General features: G+C 46.1%; 1 protein-coding gene across 1 annotated transcript in view; it reads left to right on the top strand.

Annotated features, from left to right (window-relative positions):
- The window catches only part of SLC17A6 (solute carrier family 17 member 6), an 88347-nt gene that overhangs the window by 28339 nt on the left and 33866 nt on the right, over nt 1-26142 (top strand). The window contains exons 4-6 of the mRNA XM_082270284.1: nt 10135-10249; nt 25532-25619; nt 25716-25802. Of these exons, the coding sequence (XP_082126410.1) occupies nt 10135-10249; nt 25532-25619; nt 25716-25802 (290 nt within the window). The remainder of the gene's footprint in view (nt 1-10134; nt 10250-25531; nt 25620-25715; nt 25803-26142) is intronic.

Below are 26142 nucleotides of genomic sequence, written 5' to 3'. Positions count from 1 at the left end.
TAGGGTTAACTGACAGGGACTGCTATGGAAGGGTGACAAAACCCTTCCATAGCAGGGTGACCGCTATAGAGAAATGATCATTTCTCTGAGTTGCTTCGGCACAGGAATATGGCTTCTCACCAGCCAAGCATTTTTCATGCTGCAGGGGCTGCCACTGCCAGTGCTTATTTGAGGACATGTTTGATGTCAGACATGACATCTGAACATGTGTATAGGGGGTATATATACACATATATGTCTGTATATATACCCCTAGACATATATAGGTGTGATAGTAGCAGAAATATATGCTTGCGCTAATGAAATCATTTACAGTAATATATTTCTGCTACTATCACACCTATATATGGCTAGGTGTCTATTTACATATAATTATGTGTGTATATATACCACTATACACAAGTTCAGATGTTTTGCCTGCCTCAAAAGAACCCCAAAAAAATGCCAAAAAAAACGCTAGCGTCAAAAAAAAATGCCCAGGTGTGTTTTTGCTGGCATTTTTTGGGGGTTTTTGGAGGCAGGCAAAACATTAGAACTTGTGCACATTACCACTATACACAAGTTCAGATGTTTTTCCTGACTGCAAAGAACCCAAAAAAATGCCTTCTATTAAACCGGCAAGGTGTTACAGCAGCGAAGCCAACCCCCTGTCTGAAAGTTTTCTAATACAAACGATCTTTTTTTTTTTTTTATGGTTCTGGACAAGCTACAGAGCTGAAACTTCACAGGTACACCTTTTAGACCCCCCAGATACGAAATCTCTTTTTTTTTTAAATTTTTCAATAATTGTCTTTTTTATCAAAAATGACAATTTTTAAGAACTTTTTTTTGTGTGATTTTGTGTCTGGGGGGTCTAAAAGGTGTACCTGTGAAGTTTCAGCTCTGTAGCATGTCCAGAACCAGAAAAAAAAGATCATATAGGTGTAAAAGGAGGGTCCCACATCCCTGTTCTACTGAAAAATTATCTTTTTTTTTTTCATGGTTCTGGACATGCTACAGAGCTGAAACTTCACATGTACACTTTTTAGACCCCCCAGATACTAAATCAAAATCAAAAAATCTCTTTTTTTTTTTTTTCAATAATTGGCTTTTTTATCAAAAATGACAATTTTTAAGAACTTTTTTTGTGTGATTAATAGTTAATGGGGCATGACCCAGAACCCTAGGGACTTTTTAGGGGCATTTATTGGGTTTTAGGGCTTAAAAATTGTGTTTTTTGATTACCAAAGTTCGGGTCCCATTGATTTCAATGGGGTTCTGAAATCCAGGCCGAACTTTCGGGAAGTTCGGATGTTCTGGCCGAACTGAACTTTTCAAAAGTTCGATCATCCCTATTAGTGACATCAGAATTATTCACCACATCAATATTAGTGACACCAGAATTGCACATCACATCATTACTAGCAGAATCATGACCAGTTAGCTCAGTGTTACCCCCATCATGAACACCAGTCTCCCCAGCATTAATCCCATCATGAACACCAGTTACCCCATCATGGCTCCCACCATGAGTATTAGTGGTAGCGGCACTGTTCTCACAGTCCATATGCTGGGAGTCCACCATTTCACTTCTCGGAGTCTCCTGTACTGTGAATATCTGCTGGGTTACATTGATGTTCCCACTATCCCCCAGAGCTGGAGGTCCAGCAGGAAAATCCGCCCCAACCTGGTGTTGCACCCCACTGTCCTCCAGAGGCCTCAGAGTCTTCCCTTCAGGAGACACATCTGGTGGCAGCGTGCATTGGAACAGATCCCCAGAGTCTGACTGTGAAGAAAACTCAGTCCTTCCACTCAATCCCGCCTCAAATCAGTCACGATCCCTGTACACCTCCGCCACTGGTCCCATGTCTTCCAGAACAGCATCAATGTCCTTTGATACACTGGCCAGTTCAATGCCCAGGGAGTTTAGTTTGCTGTCATATAAGATTTCCCTCTTGGGGTTGGCAGCTTTGAGTCTATAGACAGAGTCAATCTGCGCCTGGATTTTAGCCTTGGTTTTCCTCAGAGTCTCCATTCTCTTTACCAGGAAAGGAATCTTATCAGCCAGGTGCAGCGCAGGTTCTGGCTTTAACCCCTTCTGCTTCATGTCTGCAGGACGTTTGAACTCCTGATCCACCTTCCCATCACCAGTACTGGGCCGAGGGTCTCTTCCGGGTGTAGAATGTTTCACTGAGTGTAATTCTCGGTATCTGTTCTTATTCTGTATGTATGGACTCTGCACAGTACCACTTCTCTTGTCCTGTATTCCGAGTGTAATTCTCTGTATCTGTTTGGCCTAGGAAGCCTGCAGCGACGTCCTGACCGATGTAAACACGACTGTTTTTTATCCGATGCTTTCTATTGTAGAGGAGAAGTTTGGGGTGATGAGTGCAGATCTCTCCATACAGAGGAGCGGTCACCCCTTATTCCTATCATAAGATATGTTTGCATTCCTTGTAATAGGGATAAAAGTAGTGGAAAAAAAAAAAAAACAATTGAGGGGACGGTCTACAAATAAAATAAAAAAAACACAATTAAAGGGATGGTGTACAAATAAAAAAAAATAAAAAATTGAAGGAACAGCGTACAAAAAAAAAAAAAAAAAAGAATTAAATATGGAAAAAAGAAATCCCAAACAGGATTTACAATCAGGGAAGGGACGTTGTGATACCAGGAAAATATATTGGGAAGTATTGATTCAAAGGTGTATATAAAAAATATACTATATTTTATTGGTACAAGATAAAAAATCTATATGTACAAAGCATCAAAGTATCAACATATTGGTACAAGAATAAAAATACAAACAATCACATATGGTTTAACCACTTCCCGAGGGTGGCTCTCCTGCGCAAACTGACGTAGGGAAGCTAGGGGGCGCACTCCCGCCCCCACTCGGCAGCGGGAAAGCACGGTGCCTCCGATTGCCGCCTGACACCCGCGATTGCTCACCGCTGAGAGAGAAGGACGGTCGGCTGTTGTAAACACATCCAACCGATCTTCTCTCTGGAATGATCACAGAGAGCCTCTGATCCTTCTATACAGGATATGGTAATTTCACAAGCCACCCCCCCCCCCACAGTTAGAATCACTCCCCTAGGCTCACATTTAAACCCTTTGATCACCCCTAGGTTAACCCCTTCCCTGCCGGTGTCATTATTACAGTAACAGTGCATATTTTTAGCACTGATTACTGTCGTAATGTCACTGGTCCCCCCCAAAAGTGTCAAAAATGTCAGTCAGGGGTCCGATCTGTCCGCTGCAATGTTGCAGTCCCGCAGTAAAAAAAAAATGACATAAATATTTCCCGTAGTTAGTAGATCCGATAACTTTTAAAAATCAAAATACGCTTATTGCGATTTTTTTTTTTTTACCAAAAATATGTAGCAGAAAACAAATTGGCCTAAAATGTTAAAAAATTTTGATTTTTAATTTTTTTTTTTTTGAGAATGTCATATAGCAGAATGTGAAAAATATTGTTTGTTTTTTTTAAAAAAAAAATTTTGCTCTTTTTTTGTTTATAGAGCAAAAAATAAAAATCGCACAGGTGATCAAAGACCACCAAAAGAAATCTCTGTTTGTGGGGAAAAAAGGACATCGATTTTATTTGGGTACGGTGTCACACGACCACGCAATTGTCCGTTAAAATAATGCAGTGCCGAATCGCAAAATAGGGCTTGGTCATTAAGGGGGGCAAATCCTTCCAGTCTTAAAGTGGTTAAACTATCACTTGATGTACAGAATGAGGGGTTTTGGAGTCCATATATCATGCTGTACATCTAGTGATTGTTTGTATTTTTATTCTTCTACCAATATGTTGATTCTTTGATGCTTTGTAGCATATAGATTTTTTATCTTGTACCAATAAAATATAGTATATTTTTTATATACACCTTTGAATCAGTACTTCCCAATATATTTTCCTGGTATCGAAACGTCCCTTCCCCGATTGTCAATCCTGTTTGGGATTTATTTTTTCCATGGTAAAGTTAGCCCAATCTTTTCCTATAATATGAAAGATAATGTTATGCCGAGTAAATAGATACCCAACATGTCATGCTTCAAAATGGCGCACGCTCGTGCAATGGTGACAAACATTGGTACTTAAAAATCCCCATAAGCGACATTTTACATTTTTTTACAGGTTACCAGCTTAGAGTTACAAAGGAGGTCTAGGGCTAGAATTATTGCGCTCACTCTAACGATCGCGGAGATACCTCACATGTGTGGTTTGAACACCGTTTACATATGTGGGTGCGACTTGCGTATGCGTTTGCTTCTGCGCACGAGCGGGGACAGGGTGCTTTAATTTTATTTTTCCCTATTTATTTGATCTTTTATTTTTTTATTTTTACACTGTCCTTTTAAAAAAAAAATGTTTTGATCACTTTGATTCCTTTTACAAGGAATGTAAACATCCCTTGTAATAGAAATAAGCAGGACAGGTCCTCTTTAACCTGCTCTGGACCGGAAGGATTTGCCCCCATCATGACCAGGCCATTTTTTGGGATTCGGCACTGCATTACTTTACCAGAAAATTGCGCGGTCGTGTGACGTTGTACCCAAATAAAATTATTGTCCTTTTTTCCCCACAAATAGAGCTTTCTTTTGGTGGTATTTGATTACCTGTGCGATTTTTATTTTTTTGCGCTATAAACAAAAAAAGAGCCACATTGTTGAAGAACAAAAATAAATATTTTTCACATTCTGTTATATAACATTCCCAAAAAAAAAAAATTTAAAAATCTATTTTTTTTTATCATTTTAGGCCAATTTGTATTCTGCTACATATTTGTGGTAAAAGAAATCACAATAAGCATAATTTATTTGGTTTGTGCAAAAGTTATTGCGTTTACAAACTAGGAGAAAGATTTACAGTATGTCATTTTTTTTTTTTTTTACTAGTAATGGCGGCGATCAGCAACTGCGACATTGCGGCGGACAGATCGGACCCCTGACTGACATTTTTGACACTTTTGGGGGGACCAGTGACATTACTACAGTAATCAGTGCTAAAAATATGCATTGTCACTGTACTAATGACACTGGCAGGGAAGGGGTTAACCTAGGAGGGATCAAAGGGTTAAGTGCGAGCCTAGGGGGACCTGTGTTCCTATATAGAAGGATCACAGGTGCTCTGTGATCATTCCAGAGAGAAGAATGGTCGGCTGTGTTTACAACAGCTGCCCGTCCTTCTCTCTCAGCGGGGAGCGATCGCAGTTGGCCCGTGGCAACCGCGGCCGCCGGCCCCGTGCAAAAGAAGTACAAAGAAGTACAAGAACTTCTTTTGGAAGTCAGGCGTCCCACGATTCTGTTTGCGTGATTTTACCGCCATTCGTCGGGTGACAATGCCGGCAAAATCGTGCCGCGTTTGGGGTGCCATTGCAAGTCACAGGAATCGCTCGGGCGTCCCGCGACTTGCAGTGGTTCGGAATCACCTACAGTATATGTGAATGGAGCCTTAGAGGGAGTGAGTGGCTTTATTTATTCACAGGTGGCGCTGATTGTACACATTGTATCTCATTGGAGGACTATGTTTTTGGAAATGTTAAATTTGAAAAACACAAGAAAACTTTGTAATACAAACTAAAACCTTAAGATACAATGTAATACAATTTACAATACAACATATTCTTCTGATTCTACTTCATTCATATACAAAATGTCAACAGAAATGCATCTTCTAGGTTTTGTTGTTTTATTGTATGATGGATTTGTTGGACTCCTCAATATGTTGCCTATTCACCACCAGATTTAGTGTCGGTTCACATATATGTGATGCGAGAACCCTGCGAATCCACTGCAGGTTCCCGCATCCCACTAGACTCGCAAGGCGTCACACTGCCATATGCAAATCGCTGGGGGTGTCAATACAAAGTTAACAACACCCCTTGATCAGTTTGCATATCGCAGTGCAAACTGTCAGTTTAGACATGAATCGGATCGCATGGGTGTTCACACCCATGCGATCCGATTCTGGTGCAGACCCAAAAAAAGGGTCCTGTGTGAGTTGTGTCCGAATTCAATGCAAATTCAGCCTTACAATCTGTATGGCTGAATTTGCATTGCACAGACTTCGCATGTGATTTTCAGAGCAGTGCACTCCGAATCACATGCAATGTCTGTCATTCCACATATGTGACTTGGTGAGTGCTGCCAGCATTGCTGCAGAGGTTGAAGGGGTGGGGGTCAGCCTATCAGTGCTCAGACCATACGCCGCACACTGCATCAAATTGGTCTGCATGGCTGTCATCCCAGAAGGAAGCCTCTTCTAAAGATGATGCACAAGAAAGCCTGCAAACAGTTTGCTGAGGACAAGCAGACTAAGGACATGGATTACTAGAACCATCTCCTGTGCTCTGATGAGACCAAGATAAACTTATTTAGTTCAGATGGTGTCAAGCGTGTGTGGCGGCAACCAGGTGAGGAGTACAAAGACAAGTGTGTCTTCCTACAGTCAGGCATGGTGGTGGGAGTGTCATGGTCTGGGGCTGCATGAGTGCTGCCGTCACTGGGGAGCTACAGTTCATTGAGGGAACCATGAATGTCAACATGTACTGTGACATACTGAAGCAGAGCATGATCCCCTCCCTTCAGAGACTGGGCCACAGGGCAGTTTTCCAACATGATAACGACCCCAAACACCTCCAAAACTACCACTGCCTTGCTAAAGAAGCTGAGGGTAAAGGTGATGGACTGGCCAAGCATGTCTCCAGACCTAAACCCTATTGAGCATCTGTGGGGCATCCTCAAACAGAAGGTGGAGGAGCGCAAGGTCTCTAACATCCACCAGCTCCGTGATGTCGTCATGGAGAAGTGGAAGCTCTGGTCAACTCCATGTCATACATTTGGTATCACTCCGCCTGTGACAGGAGTCGGCGCTATACAGGAAGCATCGGCTCTGCTTCCTCTAGTGCCAGCTCCAGTCTTCAAACTGATGCTCAGTGATGGCGGGTCAGGAACCCGCAATCTGGGCTTACCAACCTGCCCGCCCACCATCCCAGAGCAGGAGGTGGCTCTGGGATTCTCGGACTCTGAGGCTCAAAGTCAGTAATATTTTCTTGGGGGGAACAATTGCCCCATTGCCCCCCCTGGATCCGCCCCTGAGCTAGACCGCCATTCTGCCTCTCCTGAGAGCGATCAACGGGGTCCCGGCAGCCATCGTGTCTGCCAGACTCACTGCTTGGCTCCCGCTGTATCCAATCACAGCAGGAGTGGGTCACCAGCGGCACACGTGCATGCCCCAGACCCACTGCACAAAATCATGTACATGTATGTGATTTTGCGAAGGAGGGCCTCCGTGCCGCAGTATATCTGCATGGGGTGGTCCTTAAGGGATTAAAGTTTATGTGTATGTAAAGGCAGGTGTCCCAAAACTTTTGGTAATATAGTGTATGTGACAGCTTCCCAGCACAGACATCCCTCACTCCGAGCACTGGAGTACCTCTGTATGTCAGATTACAGCTGGTCCTAATTGCCTAATTTGAGATTTGAGGTTCTTAAAGTGACGGTACTACGGGAACTACCTGATCTTTCTGCATGTGTCGGTAAACTTACAAACACTGGTGCAAATTCTTGCTGGAAATAGTTTAGCACTGCCAGAAGAATTGTCATTTGGGCTTTGTTGAATTCTCCTGAATAGGTCTGACTATGCTCCCTATTGGACGGAGCTGTTATATTTAGACTCCTTGTGATGGGAAAGTGGAGGTGAAACGAGGACAATAGGGATTGTTTGTACATCGTGTCTAAATGAAGATCTATTTCTGTGACTAGCAAGCAACCCTATCTTCCTATCTTCCTATTCCTTCCTATCTCTTGTTCTGGGTCAATTGCAAGCTTCATGGTTCATAAAATGTGTAGCACAAGGTAGTGCATTAACGCTGAACTCTGGGATCAGTATATATTGTCTAAATCCATTCATCATCTGTATTCTTCTGAATCTCGGTGATCTTTGTGTATTTCTTCCAGATCTGTGCAGTAATCTAGTGTGAGACTTTTCCTTCCTGTAATAATGACCGCCCACTGTTGCTCCCTCTCCTTGTACAGGGGGACTAGTCTTGTCTCCGCCCCCTCCTGTAGATTTCTGCAGGCAGCCTGTAGTGGGTGGAGCCTGCTGAGCCCCTCCCACAGCTCTGCTTTCTGTCCATGTGCAGGGTGACTGGTCTTGTCTCCGCCCCCTCCTGTAGTTTTCTGCAGACAGCTTGTAGTGGGTGGAGCCTGCTGGGCCCCTCCCACAGCTCTTCGATAGATCTTCTTCAGGAGTACATGTGAACAAACTTTAAAAGACATAACATGTATATTATAAGCACATCCACATTGTCTCTCTCAGCTGTAGGATTCCAGTGAATCTATGTTTTTAATACAATGAGAATTTTGGGTTTTATCATGATGGTATGAACAAATATTTTTTGTTTTGGATATGCTTATATGATGATAAGTGATTCCAATTATAATGTTCTTTTTTAATATACATGTTGACATGCACCTCTGACATGCACTCATTTAGGGTCAACTATGCTCTGCACCTCCATCAATGAACCTTCCCTGCCCACCTCCTTCAATGATCCTTCCCTCCCCACCTCTATCAATGATCCTTCCTTCCCCACCTCTATCAATACGCTTTCCCTCCCCCACCTCCATCAATGAGCGTTCCCTACCCACCTCCATCAATGATCCTTCCTTCCCCACCTCTATCAATACGCCCCCCCCCCCCACTTCCATCAATGAGCCTTCCCTCCCCACCTCCATCAATGAGTCTTCCCTCTCCAACTCCATCAATGAGCCTTCCCTCTCCACCTCCATCAATGAGCCTTCCCTCCCCACCTCCATCAATGAGCCTTCCCTTACCACCTCCATCAACGAGCCTTCCCTCCCCCACCTCCATCAATGAGCCTTCCCTTACCACCTCCATCAATGAGCCTTCCCTCCCCACCTCCATCAATGAGCCTTCCCTCCCCACCTCTATCAATGAGCCTTCCCTCCCCACCTCTTGAATGAGCCTTCCCTCTCCACCTCCATCAATGAGCCTTCCCTTACCACCTCCATCAACGAGCCTTCCCTTACCACCTCCATCAATGAGCCTTCCCTCCCCACCTCTATCAATGAGCCTTCCCTCCCCACCTCTATCAATAAGCCTTCCCTCCCCACCTCTTCAATGAGCCTTCCCTCTCCACCTCCATCAATGAACCTTCCCTCTCCACCTGTATCAACGAGCCTTCCCTTACCACCTCCATCAACGAGCCTTCCCTTACCACCTCCATCAATTAGCCTCCCCTCTCCACCTCCATCAACGAGCCTTCCCTTACCACCTCCATCAATTAGCCTCCCCTCTCCACCTCCATCAATGAGCCTTCCCTCTCCACCTCCATCAATTAGCTTTCTCTCTTCACCTCCATCAATGAGCCTTCCTTACCCCACCTTCATCAATGAGTCTTCCCTCTCCACCTCCATCAATGAGCCTTCCCTTACCACCTCCATCAATGATCCTTCCCTCCCCACCTCCACCAGTGAGCCTTCCCTCCCCACCTTCATCACTGATCCTTCCCTACCCCACCTCCATCAATTAGCTTGCCCTCTCCACCTCCATCAATGAGCCTTCTTTACCCCACCTCCATCATTGTGCCTTCCCTCTCCACCTCCATCAATGAGCCTTCCCTCTCCACCTCCATAAATGAGCACACCCCCCCCCCCCCACCTCTATCATTGAGCCTTCCCTCCCCAGCTTCATCAATGCAGTTTTGGAGTTGCTCTGACTCAGTCATCTAGACATTACAATTTGATCATTGTCAAAGTCACTCAATTCCTATACTTGCCCATTTTATTCTGCTTTGAAAGCATCAACTTCAGGGACAACATGTTCACTCACTTCCGAATATATCCCACCCGCTTTCAGATGTCATTGTAACCAGATAATCAATGTTATTCACGTTACCTGTCAGTGATCTGAATGTTATGGCTGATTGGTGTGTAGGTATTTATTCACCATTGGCTGTCATCGAACTCCCTGGCTGATTGGTAGATACGAAATATTATAAATTGGCCAAAGATTCCTAGAAATAGTCATGCCTATTGGCAGGAATGTCTTTCTTGTGTACATCGTCTCCTCTGGTGTCTTACAATGAACTCATGTTTGACTTTTCTGTCTTTGATTTGCAGGGTGTTTGGTGCGGCCATAGTGCTAACCGCCACCTTGAATATGTTAATCCCGTCAGCAGCCAAGGTGCATTATGGGTGTGTGATGTTCGTCAGGATCCTACAAGGGCTTGTAGAGGTACTGAGATTTTTTTTTTTTAAACTATTATTACAATATTGGTTGTAATGGTATTTGAAAACATTTTCCAGTAAAGTAGACTGCTGAGGACTTAAAGTGGTTGTAAACCTCAGGCATGAAATATGAACAAAGCATATCCCTCTATAGTGTGTACTTGTCTCAGTCCAAAGCTCTAAGTGTCATTTCCGTCTGCTGCTTCCTTCCTCTGCTATCAGCATGAGTCACTTCTGACAAGTGTAGCACTGCCCCCGTAGGGGCTGCCAGATTTACACTTTACGGGTCCCCCTGAGTTACCAGAACACTATAGGGACAGAAACAAATTTTTACTTTCTCCTTCCTCAGCTTGTTCCAATAATCAGTCCGGGGGTATTTACCATATTTATCGGCGTATAACACGCGCCGGCGTATAACATGCACCTAAATTTTAGGGCAGAAATTTCAGGAAAAAAGCTGAAATTTTAAATAAACAGTTTTGAACTCAGAACATTTTTTTAAAATAAAATGTAGTCTTACCAGTGCCCACAAATGCAGCCTCATCAGCACAGTGTCCTTAAATGCAGCCTCGCCAGTGCAGTGCCCATACATGCAGCCTCGTCACTGCAGTACCCATACATGCAGTCTTGCCAGTGCCCATACATGCAGCCTCGCCAGTGCCCATACATGCAGCCTCACCAGCGCCAGTGCCCATAATTGCAGCCGCGCCAGTGCCCATAATTGCAGCCTCGCCAGCACCAATGCCCATACATGCAGCCTCGCCAGCGCAGTGCCCATACATACAGCCTCGCCAGCGCCAGTCCCCATAATTGCAGCCTCGCCTGTGCCCATAATTGCAGCCTTGCCATCGCCAGTGCCCATACATGCAGCCTTCGCCAGTGCCCATACATGCAGCCTTTGCCAGTGCCCATACATGCAGCCTCTGCCAGTGCCAATACATGCAGCCTTCGCCAGTGCCCATAATTGCAGCCTCGCCAGCGCCAATAATTGCAGCCTCGCCAGCGCCACTATACACATCGCTTTAAAAATGTCCAGAAAGCAGCACCGAGAGGTAGAAGGGGGCGGGCGGCGCTGAGAGGTAGAAGGGGCGGGCGGCGCCGAGGAGAAGGAAGAATGCGCTCTCATCGGAAGTCCCAGCGCCTATGATTGACGTCGGCATAGGAGGCGGGACTTCCGATGACAGCGCGTCCTTCCTTCACCTCGGCGCCGCCCGCCCCCTTCTACCTCTCGGCGCCGCCCGCCCCCTTCCACCTCTCGGTGCTGCTTTCTGGACATTTTTTTCTCTCATATCGGCGTATAACACGCACAGCTACTTTTTCCTCCATTTTTAGGAGGAAAAAGTGCGTGTTATACGCCGATAAATACGGTAGTTGTTTTGTGTTTATTATATATTAGGGATAGGAGAAGGAAATAGTGGGATACTCCAAATTAACTATTCACAATGGTTGAGGACTCCTATCTTCAGCTACAGCCAGGCCGTTAAATCACCCTGCCACTATGGGTGAAGTTAGGTTAAGTCTCTTTTCTTAACCACTTTAAGACCAGAAGGATTTTACCCCTTCCTGACCAGGCCCTATATTGCGATTCAGCACTGCGTTAATTTAACGGACAATTGCGTGGTCATGCAACGCTGTACCCAAGCGAAATTTACGTCCTTTTTTTTCTCACAAATAGAGATTTCTTATGGTGGTATTTGCTCACCTGTGCTATTTTTTTTTTTGCACTACAGTAAACCCCCCTCCATCGCAGGGGTTACAATCCAGACCCACCCACGAAAAGTGAAAATCAGCGAAATAGAAAAACCCTATTAAAGTACACTGTAGGCATGTTTTTTTTTTAACTGTCACTGTACTTTTAAAAGCATTTTAAGGTCTTTAACCACTTGCCGACCAGTCACGTGGACTGTACTGCGGCAAAGTGGCTCGCTATCGTCTGGCGACGTAGACCTACGTCACCAGACATTCCGCTCTCTCAGCGTCGGAGGCTCGCTCCCGCTGTATTAACTCATAGCGGGAGTCAGGCCAGGGGAGGAGCGGTGGTGATCACCGCTGCTCTTCCCCGATCGTCGGGGAATCGAGTTTGGAGATCCGCCCGCTTGTGTAAACAAAGCGGGCGGATCTCCTAAGTGACAGGCAGGGTCAGATTACAGGATTCAGCATAGCTGAACCTGCGATCTGTCCCTGTGTCACTCAGTCACCTCCCCCCACACATGTCAGTAAGCACCAGGCATACATTAACCCCTCCCTCTCCAATAAAATTAACCCCTTCCCTGCCAGTGTCATTTTTACAGTAACAGTGCATATGTATAGCACTGATTACTGTAGTAATGTCACTGGTACCCCCAAAAGTGTCAAAAATGTCAGTCAAGGGTCCGATCTGTCCGCCGCAATTTCGCAGTCCAGCAAAAAAATCGCAGATCACCGCCATTACTAGTTAAAAAAAAAAAAAAAAAAAAATGACAGAAATCTTTCCCTTAGTTAGTAAACGCAATAACTTTTGCGCAAACCAATCAAAATAGGCTTATTGCGATTTTTTTTACCAAAAATGTGTAGCAGAAAACAAATTGGCCTAAAATGATAAAAAATTTGGACTTTTACATTTTTTTGGGGGAGCTTCATATAAAAAAAATGTGAAAAATATTGTTATTTTTTCAAAATTGTCGCTTTTTTTTTGTTTATAGCGCAAAAAGTAAAAATCGCACAGGTGATCAAATACCACCAAAAGAAAGCTCTGTTTGTGGGGAAAAAAACACATAAATTTAATTTGGGTACAGCGTTGCACGACCGTGCAATTGTCCGTTAAAATAACGCACTGCCGAATTGCAAAATATGGCCTGGTCAGGAATGGGGTAAAACCTTCTGGTCATAAAGCTGTTAAAAATACGCTCATTGAGATTTTTTTTGTCAAAGACATGTAGCTAAATACATTTTGGCCTAAATATATGACAAAAATTGAATATATTGGATATTTTTTAACTGTCAAATTAGAAAAATATTGTTATTTTTTCAAAATTGTCGCTTTTTTTAATTAATATCGCAAAAAATGAAAATCGCACAGGTGATCAAATACCATCAAAAGAAAGCTCTGTTTGTGGGAAAAAGGACGTAAATTTCGTTTGGGTACGGCGTTGCATGACCGCGCAATTGTCAGTTAAAGTCGCACAGTGCCGAATCGCAAAAAGTGGCCTGGACGTAAGACAGCAAAATCCTCCGGTGGTAAAGTGGTTAAACACACTTTAAAAAAAAAAAAAAAAAAATTTAAACACATAAAAGATACTGAGAGACAGAGCAAGAGCTATGGAAAACACAAAAAATATTTAATTTTCAATGATTTATATAGTAAAATAACATTACAGAAAAAAACACAATATACCGGGACCGCAAAAACTGAACCGCGATGGAGCGGGGGTTTACCGTATAAACAAAAAAAAAGAGCGGTAATTTTGAAAAAAAAAAAAAACAACAACAATATTTTTCATATTCTGCTATATAACATTCCCAAAAAAAAAAAATTTAAAAATCAAAATTTTTTAACATTTTAGGCCAATTTGTTTTCTGCTTCATATTTTTGGTAAAAAAAAAAATCGTAATAAGCGTATTTTGATTGGTTTGCGCAAAAGTTGTCGCGTCTACTAACTACAGGAAAGATTTATGTTATTTTTATTGTTTTTTTTTTTAACGAGTAATGGCGGCGATCTGCGATTTTTGCGGGACTGCGACATTGCGGCAGACAGATCGGACCCTTGACTGACATTTTTGACACTTTTGGGGGTACCAGTGACATTACTGCAGTAATCAGTGCTATACATATGCACTGTTACTGTAAAAATGACACTGGCAGGGAAGGGGTTAACTTTATTAGAGAAGGAGGGGTTAAGTGTGTCCCTAGCGGCGTGCTTCTAACTGTGATTGGATGTGGCTAGTGATGTAACATCAGAGAGCTACGGTCCTACATAGCAGGACCGTATGATCTCTGCTGTTACACAGGGGAGAATGACAGGCGGCTGTGTTTAAATTAGCCGCCTGCCTTTCTCCCGGTGTAACCGGCGATCGCGAGTGACGGGGGGCCATGAGCGAGCGGGAGCGGGAGTACACCTCCGGCGGCGCGCGCTTGCTCCCTAGAGACTCACAGGCTAGCGACGTACCCATGCCTGTGAGGGGCTGACTGCCACCGTATATAGTCGTGCGGCAGTCGGCAAGTGGTTAAAGAGTCTCCACAATGGGAGCACATGCATTCTGATGAGATAGATGGAGGAAAGCTGACTGGAGGGAGCCCACCCTTCCTCTCTACCCACCATCCAAATCTGGCCAGAAGGGGGCGGTTGAGGGGAGCTGGGACAGCTAGGTCGGAGCTGGCGGGGGAGGAGAGGCTCCAGTGGGGCATGGAACCGGCCTCTGCTCAGACACAGTTTACACCATCCATGCAGGGGGGGGGCTGTACTCTGTCCTTGTCTTTATCTTTATCCCACACTCAGTAGGACAGTAGTGGGGACTTTTGACTTCTCTTCACCAGGAATCTTTTAGGCATGTCTGTGTCAGAAACAGTGCAGCCTTTTTACCGGGCATTAAAGTGGCCTGGGGGGCAAATGCCCCCCGCCCCCTGGCCAAGTCCTCCACTGCATAGATATGAACCAAGTTTTAGATCTTGTACACATAGTGGGGGGGGGGGGATAATTATTTGATTCCCCTGCAGATTTTGAAAATGTTCCCACTTACAAAGAAATAAAGGGTCTATAATTTTTATCATAATTGTATTTTAAGTGATAGAGACAGAATATCAACCAAAAAAACTGAAAAAACACATGATACAAATGTTATAAATTGAGTTTTAGTTCAGGGAGTAAAATAAGTATTTGATCCCCAAGTAAAACATGACTTAGTATTTGGTGGAGAAACCCTTGTTGGCAAGCACAGAGGTCAGACGTTTCTTGTAGTTGGTGACCAGGTTTGCACACATCTCTAAAGGTATTTTGTTCCAATCTTCTTCACAGATCTTCTATAAATCCGTAAGGTTTCTTGGCCGTCACTTGGCAACTCGAAGTTTCAGCTCCCTCCATAAATATTCTATAGGATTACAGTCTGGAGACTGGCTAGGCCACTCCATGACCTTAAGCACTTAAGCCCCGGAAGATTTTACCCCCTTCCTGACCAGGGCCTATTTTGCGATTCGGCACTGCGTAACTTAAAGGACAATTGCGCGGTCGTGCGACGCTGTACCTAAACGATTTTGACGTCCTTTTTTCCCATAAACAGAGCTTTCTTTTGGTGGTATTTGATCACCTGTGCGATTTTTTGATAATGCGCTATAAACAAAAAAAGAACGAAGAACCCTGGGAACAAAGAACACGGAGGAAAAATGGGAGTGCTTCAAGAGCATACTTAACAAGGGGATTGGCCAGTGCATTCCACAGGGAAGTAAATTTAAAAGAGCAAAACTAAACCCTGGGTGGATAAACTCCAACATAAAAATGTATATTAGAGCTAAAGAAAAGGCCTTCAAAAAATACAAGACTGAGGGGTCAATGGCAGCATTTAAGCATTACAAAGAGTGTAATAAGAAATGTAAAGACGAAATCGTGGGCGGCTAAAATAGAACACGAGAGACATATAGCGGAGGAGAGTAAAAAGAACCCCAAGAAGTTCTTTAAGTATATAAACAGTAGGAAAGCGAGGCCAGAGCACATTGGCCCCATAAAAGATGATAAAGGAAAAATGGCCACTGAGGACAGAGAAAAGGCGGAAGTGTTAAATAATTTATTTTCTTCAGTCTTCACAAAGGAATCGGGGGGCTACACGAACCCAGCTTGTAAGGCCGAACTAAATAATACACCTCAGGAAGTGCCGCCATGGCTAACAGAGGATAGACTTAGAGCTAAACTAGAGAAACTTAACATAAATAAACCCCCGGGACTGGATGGCTTGCACCCGAGGGTTCTTAATGAGCTCAGCCAGGTGATTGCCAGACCGTTATTCTTGATCTTTAAGGATAGTTTACAGATGGGTATGGTGCCAGCTGATTGGAAAAAAGCCAACGTGGTACCAATATTTAAAAAGGGGCCGAGATGTATCCCGGGTAACTATAGGCCGGTCAGCCTAACATCAGTAGTCTGCAAGATTTTGGAGGGGATGTTAAGGGACCACATACAAGACTTTAGTAATGAAAACGGTATTATAAGTAGTTGTTAGGAACGCTTCCTGAGCACACTGATGTGTGTCATGATGTGCTGTCTGCAACCTAAAGGGTTAATCCAGAGCAGACTAATTGCAATAATTGGCAAACAGGCTGCCTTATTTAAACAGCTCAACAGCACTGCACATTGCTGTGTTGTCTTCAGCTTCCTGTGTTCTGAACCTGCTTCCTGTTGATTTCCTGTCTGATACCTGTTGACCTTTGGCTCGTCCCTGACTTCGCTTGTTTGCTGCCTGTCCTGATCCCGGCTCCTTTTGACTACTCTTCTGGATTCTCCTTGTCGGCTCATCCACCTTCGGACCTTGACCGGTTACCCCCTGGTGGGGTGACCCTGGGGACCGCGACCTGGTATCCACCTGCAGCCAAATCCATCCTCACCTTCAGAGGCCCTGGTGAAGACCGGTGGATGCTTAGACCCCGCACCTCAGGTTAGCCTGTGCTACTCACCTCGGGTTTCCAACCAAGCTCCGCCCACCGGCAACGGTAAGCCTTCTCTGCACGACAGGCTTCCACCTGCCTCATACCAGTACAACACAGCCATGTCGGAGCCTGCAAGAGAGGCCTCACCGTTGGAGGAAATTTGCCAGCACCTCGCAGCCCTGTCACAAGCCGTGAAGACCCTCTAGGATGGTTACACACAGCTAGAGGGACGATTACAATCCGCCACTCTCCCGGGGAACCCTCCAGTGTTATCAGCTCCGTCCACCTCTGCAGCGTCCACAGGATCTGCTCCTAGTCCCACGGTAGTGATGTTGCCACCGGAACCCCGTGTTCCGAACCCCGAAAAATTCTCCGGAGACCGGGGTAAATTCCGAGCCTTCCGTAATGCCTGCCAATTGTACTTCTCCTTGCAGCCCCGGACCTTTTCCCTGGAGGTCACCAAGGTGGGGTTTGTTGTTTCTTTGCTCCTAGGCGAGCCTCAATCCTGGGCCCATCGGCTTCTAGAGGAGAGCAGTCCCCATCTGGACTCATTATTATCATTTTTTACGCCCATGGCTCAACTTTATGATGATCCGCAGCGGTCCTCCACCGCAGAAGCTGCACTTCACGTTCTCCAGCAGGGTCGCAGGCCCGTCGAGGACTACGTCACCGACTTCCGCCGCCTGAGTTCCGATACCTCCTGGAACGAGGCGGCACTGCGCTACCAGTTCCGCCTGGGCTTATCTGAAGCACTGAAGGATGAACTAGCCCGAGTGGGTATACCTGACACCCTGGAAGATCTGATCTCCCAGGTCATTCGGATCGACCGCCGGCTATGGGAGCGCCGGGCAGAGCGGCCTCCACAACAGTTTCGGCCAACCTGGATGCTGCCACGGGTGACTACTCCCGCACGTTTTTCCCCGACTGGACCAGTCCCTGTCTGTCCTGCTCCTACTGGTGCCACTCCAGATATGCCTGAACCCATGCAACTCGGAGTCATGCGACCAGCCCTGTCTCCAGAAGAGAGGTGTCGTCGGCAAATGGGTAACCTCTGTCTCTATTGTGGATTCCTGCCCTGCAAAACTCTGCAAGTTTCGTTCTGTTCCTCCACCCAGTTGTGTGGCATCTGTTACCAATACCTCTCACCTAGCTTTCCCTGTGTCATTGCAGCTCTCGGAAGGTCCCGTCCCGGTTACAGCGATCATTGATTCAGGAGCCTGCAGCTGCTTTATTGATCGCACCTTCGCTGCTCACCACGGCATACCTCTCCAGCCGAAGACCCAAGGCCTCACCATCTTTCTGGCTGACGGATCCCACATTAAATCCGGACCTGTGACCCAGGAAACCCCTCCTCTTCCCATGGTCTCCTCATCTGGCCACAAGGAGATGATAAGTCTGGACATTATTGCATCTCCCTTATTTCCCGTTATCCTGGGGTTGCCGTGGTTGCAGGCCCACAACCCGCAGATCGATTGGACCACAGGAGCCATCCAATTCCCATCATCATATTGCAGAAACTCCTGCCTACCCATGCCGCTCCAAGCTTCCAAAGCCCTACTCTGTCTCTAGTCTGAGCCTGAACTACGCTCCGTCGTGCCCCAGGCCTACCACGACTTTCTGGACGTGTTCAGTAAACGGGGTGCCGAGACCTTGCCCCCGCATTGTCCGTATGACTGTCCCATCGAATTACTGCCTGGGGCTGCGATTCCGTTTGGCCGGATCTATCCCTTATCTGAATGGGAACTGGACGTGCTGAAGGATTATGTGGACGAAAACCTAAAGAAAGGGTTGATCCGCCCATCCACTTCTCCGGCGGGAGCAGGTATTTTCTTCGTGGAAAAAAAGATCACTCTCTCCGACCTTGTATTGACTACAGGGATCTAAACAAGATCACTATTAAGAACCGCTACCCCCTTCCTCTGGTTCCCGAGCTTTTTCAGAGACTAAGGTCCGCTGCCCTGTTCACAAAATTGGACCTTCGTGGGGCCTATAACCTAGTCCGCATCCGAGAGGGGGACGAGTGGAAGACGGCTTTCCGCACCCGGTTCGGACAGTTTGAGTAGCTAGTGATGCCGTTCGGCCTCTGTAATGCTCCGGCTACGTTCCAACATTTCGTGAACGACATCTTCAGGGATTGGTTGGACATCTTTGTCATTGTATACCTGGATGACATTTTGATCTTTTCCGCATCCCTGGAACAACACCGCGAGCATGTCCGAAATGTTCTCAGCCGCCTCCGCCAACATGGTCTATATGCCAAGGCTGAAAAATGCGACTTCGAGCAAAGCAGCATTTCATTTTTGGGGCTAATAATTTCCACGGAAGGAATAAAGATGGACCCCCAGAAAGTTTCTGCTATTCTGGATTGGCCTCCGCAATCTGATAAGAAAGGAGTGCAGCGCTTTGTCGGCTTTGCCAATTTTTATAGGAGGTTCATAAGGGGATTCTCCAACATCATCTCCCCTATCACCCAGCTCACCAAGAAAGATGTCCGTTATTCTTGGACTCCTGAGGCCCAGTCCGCTTTCATGATTTTAAAGAAGCTCTTTACATCTGCTCCTATGGCATCCAAAGAACTCTTGACTTTCTGCAGCGCACCTTTTGGTGGCCCGAGATGGAAAAGAACTGCAGACACTATGTCCTTTCCTGCACCACTTGCTCCCGGAGTAAGACCGCAAGAAGCAAGGCTTGGGGGCTTCTCAGACCACTCCCAGTTCCTGACCGGCCCTGGCAGACAATCGCCATGGACTTCATCGTGGAACTGCCTCTTTCAGCAGGGTGCTCTGCCATCTTTGTGGTCGTAGACCGGATTTCCAAGATGGCCCACTTTTTACCCCTCAAGGGTACTCCCACCGCGAAAGAGACCGCAGACATCTTTCTCAAGGAGGTAGTAAGACTACATGGTGTACCTACCAGTATCATCTCTGACAGAGGGGTGCAATTCACGTCCCGTTTCTGGAAGGCATTATGTGGGCTCCTGAAGATCGACCTGGCTATGTCCTCATCCTACCATCCACAAACCAACGGTCAAACCGAGAGGACTAACCAGATCCTGGAGCAATACCTCCGTTGCTTCACTACCTTTGTCCAGGATGACTGGGTAACCTTATTGCTATTTGCGGAATTCGCATATAATAATTCCAAACATTCCGTCACCGGGCAATTACCCTTCTTCGCCAATTACGGGTTCCATCCCTCCTTCCTGCCTGACATCTCCTCTGAATCTGGAGTTCCCGCAGTCCAGGACATTTTCAACTTTGTCACCAGCAATAACAAACTTCTGCGGGAAACGTTGACCAAGGCTCAGGCAGCGTCCAAGAAAACCTTTGATGAGAAAAAGAGGGGAGAGTTAATCCTCCAGCCCGGTGATCGGGTTTTGCTGTCCACAGCTAACCTCCGCTTGGCCTGCCCGTCCAAGAAGTTGGCTCCCAAATTTATCGGTCCATTTTCAGTTAAAAGGAGACTCAATGCCGTTGCTTACGAACTATCCTTACCTGATACCCTGCGGATCCATCCTGTATTCCATGTCACCCTCTTAAAGCCCGTGGTTCCTGATGCCTTCCCTGGCAGAAATTCTGGACCTCCCGAACCTGTGATTATTGATGGAGACGTGGAGTATGAAGTGGAGGCCATACTTGACTGTCGGAAGAGAGGTAACCAGCTCCAGTACCTGATCAAGTGGAAAGGCTATGGGCCGGAAGAAAATTCCTGGGAACCGGAGTGGAACATCCATGCTGCAGATTTAATCCAGGCGTTTTTTCTTGCCCATCCTCAGAAAAGCAGTTTGTTGGGCACCCGGAGGTTGCCCTTAAGGGGGGGGGGGGGCAATGTTAGGAACGCTTCCTGAGCACACTGATGTGTGTCATGATGTGCTGTCTGCAACCTAAAGGGTTAATCCAGAGCAGACTAATTGCAATAATTGGCAAACAGGCTGCCTTATTTAAACAGCTCAACAGCACTGCACATTGCTGTGTTGTCTTCAGCTTCCTGTGTTCTGAACCTGCTTCCTGTTGATTTCCTGTCTGATACCTGTTGACCTTTGGCTCGTCCCTGACTTCACTTGTTTGCTGCCTGTCCTGATCCCGGCTCGTTTTGACTACTCTTCTGGATTCTCCTTGTAGGCTCATCCACCTTCGGACCTTGACCGGTTACCCCCTGGTGGGGCGACCCTGGGGACCGCGACCTGGTATCCACCTGCAGCCAAATCCATCCTCACCTTCAGAGGCCCTGGTGAAGACCGGTGGATGCTTAGACCCCGCACCTCAGGTTAGCCTGTGCTACTCACCTCGGGTTTCCAACCAAGCTCTGCCCACCGGCAACGGTAAGCCTTCTCTGCACGACAGGCTTCCACCTACCTCATAACAGTAGTAATCAGCATGGATTCATGAAAAATCGTTCGTGCCAAACCAATCTATTAACCTTCTACGATGAAGTGAGCTGCCACCTAGATAAAGGAAAGCCTGTGAATGTGGTGTATCTGGACTTTGCAAAGGCCTTTGACACCGTTCCCCACAAACGCTTACTGTACAAACTAAGGAAGGTAGGTATGGACCATAGGGTGAGTCATGGATAGAGAACTGGCTCCAGGGGAGAGTACAGAGGGTGGTGATTAATGGGGAGTACTCGGATTGGGCGGGTGTGGAAAGTGGGGTCCCCCAGGATTCTGTCCTGGGACCAATCCTGTTTAATTTATTCATAAATGATCTGGAGGAGGGGATATCGAGTACAATCTCAGTATTTGCAGATGATACTAAATTAGGCATGCCAATATCTTCTATGCAGGATGTGGAAACCTTGCAAGCGGACCTGAACAAAATAACGGGGTGGGCAACTACATGGCAGATGAGATTTAATGTTGAAAAATGTAAAGTAATGCACTTGGGGGCCAGAAACCAGAAAGCAAGCTACTCACTAGGGGGGGAACCTCTGGGTGAGTCTAGGATGGAAAAGGACCTGGGGGTACTGGTAGACAACAGGCTTGGCAGTGGCATGCATGGCAGGCTTGCTGTGTAAGAACAGTGATCAACGGTCCTACATAGTAGAACCGTTTGATCACCATTCATACACAGGGGAGAATGACAGGCGGCTTTGTTTACATTAGCCGCCTGCCTTTCTCCCACTGTCACGGATGATCGCGAGTGCGCCATCGGGTCCGCCGGGCACACGCGCGCGGGGGTCCGTGACCGAGCGGGAGCGCGCATCCGGCGGCGCGCGCTCGCTCCCAAAACCCTTACAGGCTAGTGACGTAGCCCTATGTCGCTCTGCCTGTGAGGGGCTGACTGCCGACGTAAATAGTCGTGCGGCAGTCGGCAAGTGGTTAATATGTTTTTGTTGCCTTGGCGGTATGTCTTGAAGACCCATTCAGATGGAAACATTATGCTTTCTTGGTGGAGAGGCTCTCCTGAAGAGGGACCCCCCAGGGGCAGTGGAGAAAGGAGCCCGAGGGCCACACATGCTCCCCCTAGATGTCAGGGCAAACCTGAGGACTCCCATCCTCCATCCTAGTGAGAAAACAAACACAAAAGTGAAAGTGAGACGTGGTAGAAAAATAAATAAGTGGCCGTGAAATAATGCACTGGCTGGGCCCTGAGACTTGGTAGACAGAGATTGCCCCCGAAATTAGCCAAAAAGCCCAGCCCTAAAAGGCGCAGTGCAGAAAAAATGCTTTTGGTGGCTGTGACCATGTGCCTGTTCACACAGTGGGGTCCCACATCCAAGTGTTACTAAGAGCACCCCTAGGGTGACCATTCCCTGAAGGCACAGACACTGAGGACCGTCTTCCTTCTAGGCCTATGGCCATACAACATAGAACGTTCAAACCAGGAGGTAATGGGCTTTTCCAGCTTTACTCCTGTGCCTCAACTGCCTGTGGGCACCCCGCTTTCTGTTCCAGCCGGTAAACCTCCCAAGCCCCCATCTTTCGAGCAGAGAATTATAGCCATACATTCCAACCTTGGTCAGTCCAGAATAAGAGCACAGAACCTCTACTAGATCACTGATAAGAACAGATACTACACTTGATCTTAGCCACCAAGCAAGGTCCATAAATGTTGCAGAGTGTGATCACTGGGTGCAGCGGAGTTTATTCAGATCAGACATTGTGGAGTAACAGGAACTGGCTCCTTTTTGGAACATAACCACAGATAGCAAAAATGTCACCTTCTCATTGTGATAAAAACACAGACAGGAAGAGATAACCAACAAGTACAGTATACAGGAAATTACAACACATCATAGAAAATGCATAGCATATCACTGAGCATTAGCGACATCTAGTGTCCTATTTATGAACTGCAGTTAAGCTGAAAGCTGTTGTATCTCCAACAATAAAGACATGGATGAGCGAGTTTGGGGTGGAGGAACTTATGGTGTGGGGTTGTTTTTCAGGGGTTGGGCTTGGCCTCTTAGTCCCAGTGAAGGGAACTCTTTTGGTGTCAGCATACCAAGACAACTTAGACAATTTCATGCTCCCAACTTTGTGGGAGGAGTTTGGGGGTGGCCCCGTCCTGTTTCAACATGACTGCGCACCACTGCACAAAGCAAGGTCCATAAAGACACGAAGGAGCAGGTTTGCGGTGGAGGAACTTGACTGGCCTGCACAGAGTCCTGACCTCAACCCGATAGAACACCTTTGGGATGAATTAGAGTGCAGACCTTCTCTCCAACATCAGTGCCTCACCTCACAAATGCGCTTCTGGAAGAATGGCCAAACATTCCCATAGACACTCCTAAACCTTGTGGACAGCCTTCCCAGAAGCGTTGAAGCTGTTATAGCTGCAAAGGGTGGGCCAACTCAATATTGAACCCTACGGACTAAGACTGGGATTCCATTAAAGGGGGGACTAAAGCACAAACTTAAGTGCACTTTTTAGTGTGTTTCAAATGCACGTTTCTTGTTTACTTACAGGTTTTTTTTTTTCGTTTCAAGTTTTGCACCACCCCGGGAAAAAAGAAAAAAACACAAAGTTGGGAGCATGAAAATGTCCAATATATCTTGGATAGCTGACGCCTATAACCACTTGCCGACTGCCTAATGACAATTTACGTCGGCAGTCAGCCCCTCACAAGCAAAGTGACGTAGATCTACGTTGCTAGCCTGTGAGGGTCTAGGGAGCGAGCACGCGCCGCCGGAGGCCCGCTCCCGCTCGCTCACGGACCCCCCCGCGCGTGTGAGCGGCGGACCCGATGACCACCGGGCACTCACGATCGTCGCTTACACCGGGAGAAAGGCAGGCGGCTAATGTAAACACAGCTGCCTGTCATTCTCCCCTGTGTAACAGCACAGATCATACGGTCCTGCTATGTAGGACCGTAGATCTCTGCTGTTACATCACTAGCCACATCCAATCACAGGTAGAAGCACGCCCCTAGGGACACACTTAACCCCTCCTTCTCTAATAAAGTTAACCCCTTCCCTGCCAGTGTCATTTTTACAGTAACAGTGCATATGTATAGCACTGATTACTGTAGTAATGTCACTGGTACCCCCAAAAGTGTCAAAAATGTCAATCAAGGGTCCAATCTGTCCGCCGCAATGTCGCAGTCCCGCAAAAAAAATCGCAGATCGCCGCCATTACTCGTTAATAAAAAACAATAAAAATGACAAAAATCTTCCCCTTAGTTAGTAAACGCAATAACTTTTGCGCAAACCAATCAAAATACGCTTTTTGAGATTTTTTTTTTTACCAAACATATGTAGCAGAAAACAAATTGGCCTAAAATGTTAAAAAATTTTGATTTTGGGGAATTTTATATAAAAAAATGTGAAAAATATTGTTATTTTTGCAAAATTGTCGCTCTTTTCTTGTTTATAGCGCAAAAAGCAAAAAGTAAAAATCGCACAGGTGATCAAATACCACCAAAAGAAAGCTCTGTTTGTGGGGAAAAAAAAGATGTCATTTGGGTACAGCGTCGCACGACCGCGCAATTGTCCGTTAAAGTCACGCAGTGCTGAATCGCAAAATAGGCCCTGGTCAGGAAGGGGGTAAAATCTTCCGGGGCTTAAGTGGTTAAAAGTTCCCTTCACTGGAACTAAGGGGCCAAGCCCAACCCCTGAAAAACAACCCCACACCATAATCCCCCTCCACCAAATGATTTGGATCAGTGCAAAAAAGCAAGGTCCATATAGACATGGATGAGCGAGTTTGGGCTGGAGGAACTTGACTGGCCTGCACAGAGTCCTGACCTCAACCTGATAGAAAACCATTGGCAATCAATTAGAGTGGAGACTGCAAGCCAGGCCTTCTTTTCCAACTTCAGTGCCTGACCTCACAATTGCGCTTCTGGTGGACATTTGCACGCCAATTGCACGCTCCCTCAAAACTTGCCACATCTGTGGCATTGTGCTGTGTGATAAAACTGCACATTTTAGAGTGGCCTTTTATTGTGGGCAGCCTAAGGCACACCTGTGCAATAATCATGCTGTCCAATCAGCATCTTGATATGTCACACCTGTGAGGGGGATGGATTATCTCGGCAAAGGAGAAGTGATCACTAACACAGATTTGTGAGAAATATTTGAGAGAAATCGGCCTTTTGTGTACACAGAAAAAGTCTTAGAACTTTGAGTTCAGCTCATGAAAAATGGGGGCAAAAACAAAAGTGTTGCGTTTATAATTTTGCTCAGTGTATAAAGAAACTTTGCTGTTACATATCATTTATTTTTTTTCATAATTTTAGGGTGTCACCTACCCGGCATGCCACGGAATATGGAGCAAGTGGGCGCCCCCGTTAGAGAGGAGTAGGTTGGCGACCACCTCCTTCTGCGGTAAAGATTTAATCTTTTTCTCATTTCTTTATTTTTTTATTTTTTTGTCTCCCGGTGCACAAAAGCTTCACAACTTACGCGTTTCGTTTCTCTCAGGGTCCTACGCTGGAGCGGTGATTGCTATGCCTTTAGCCGGGATCCTAGTGCAATACACCGGGTGGTCTTCTGTATTCTATGTATATGGTAAGATTATCATCTCTCTATCTAATCCTGGCTTACAGTGATTTACATGCAGCCTCACTGTTACTGCTGGATGTTGCTGCTGCAGCAGGAGAAGTAAGACTGTCTTGATTTAAATTTTAGTGTCTGAAGTTCTATAATTCCTGGTTAGACATTCGGTAAAGCAACAAGAATACATATTTGGTGCTAGAGAAGATTGTAATGCATGACGTGTATTTGTATTATGTCTTGCACCTATGGTAATGTTATATACCAGTGTTGGTGAACCTTGGCACCCCAGATGGTTTGGAACTACATTTCCCATGATGCTTATGCACTCTGCAGTGTAGTTGAGCATCATGGG

Source organism: Pelophylax lessonae, assembly GCF_965119305.1.
Source record: "Pelophylax lessonae genome assembly, chromosome: 10".
NCBI lineage: Eukaryota > Metazoa > Chordata > Amphibia > Anura > Ranidae > Pelophylax > Pelophylax lessonae.
This window is presented reverse-complemented; position numbering and strand designations above follow the sequence as displayed.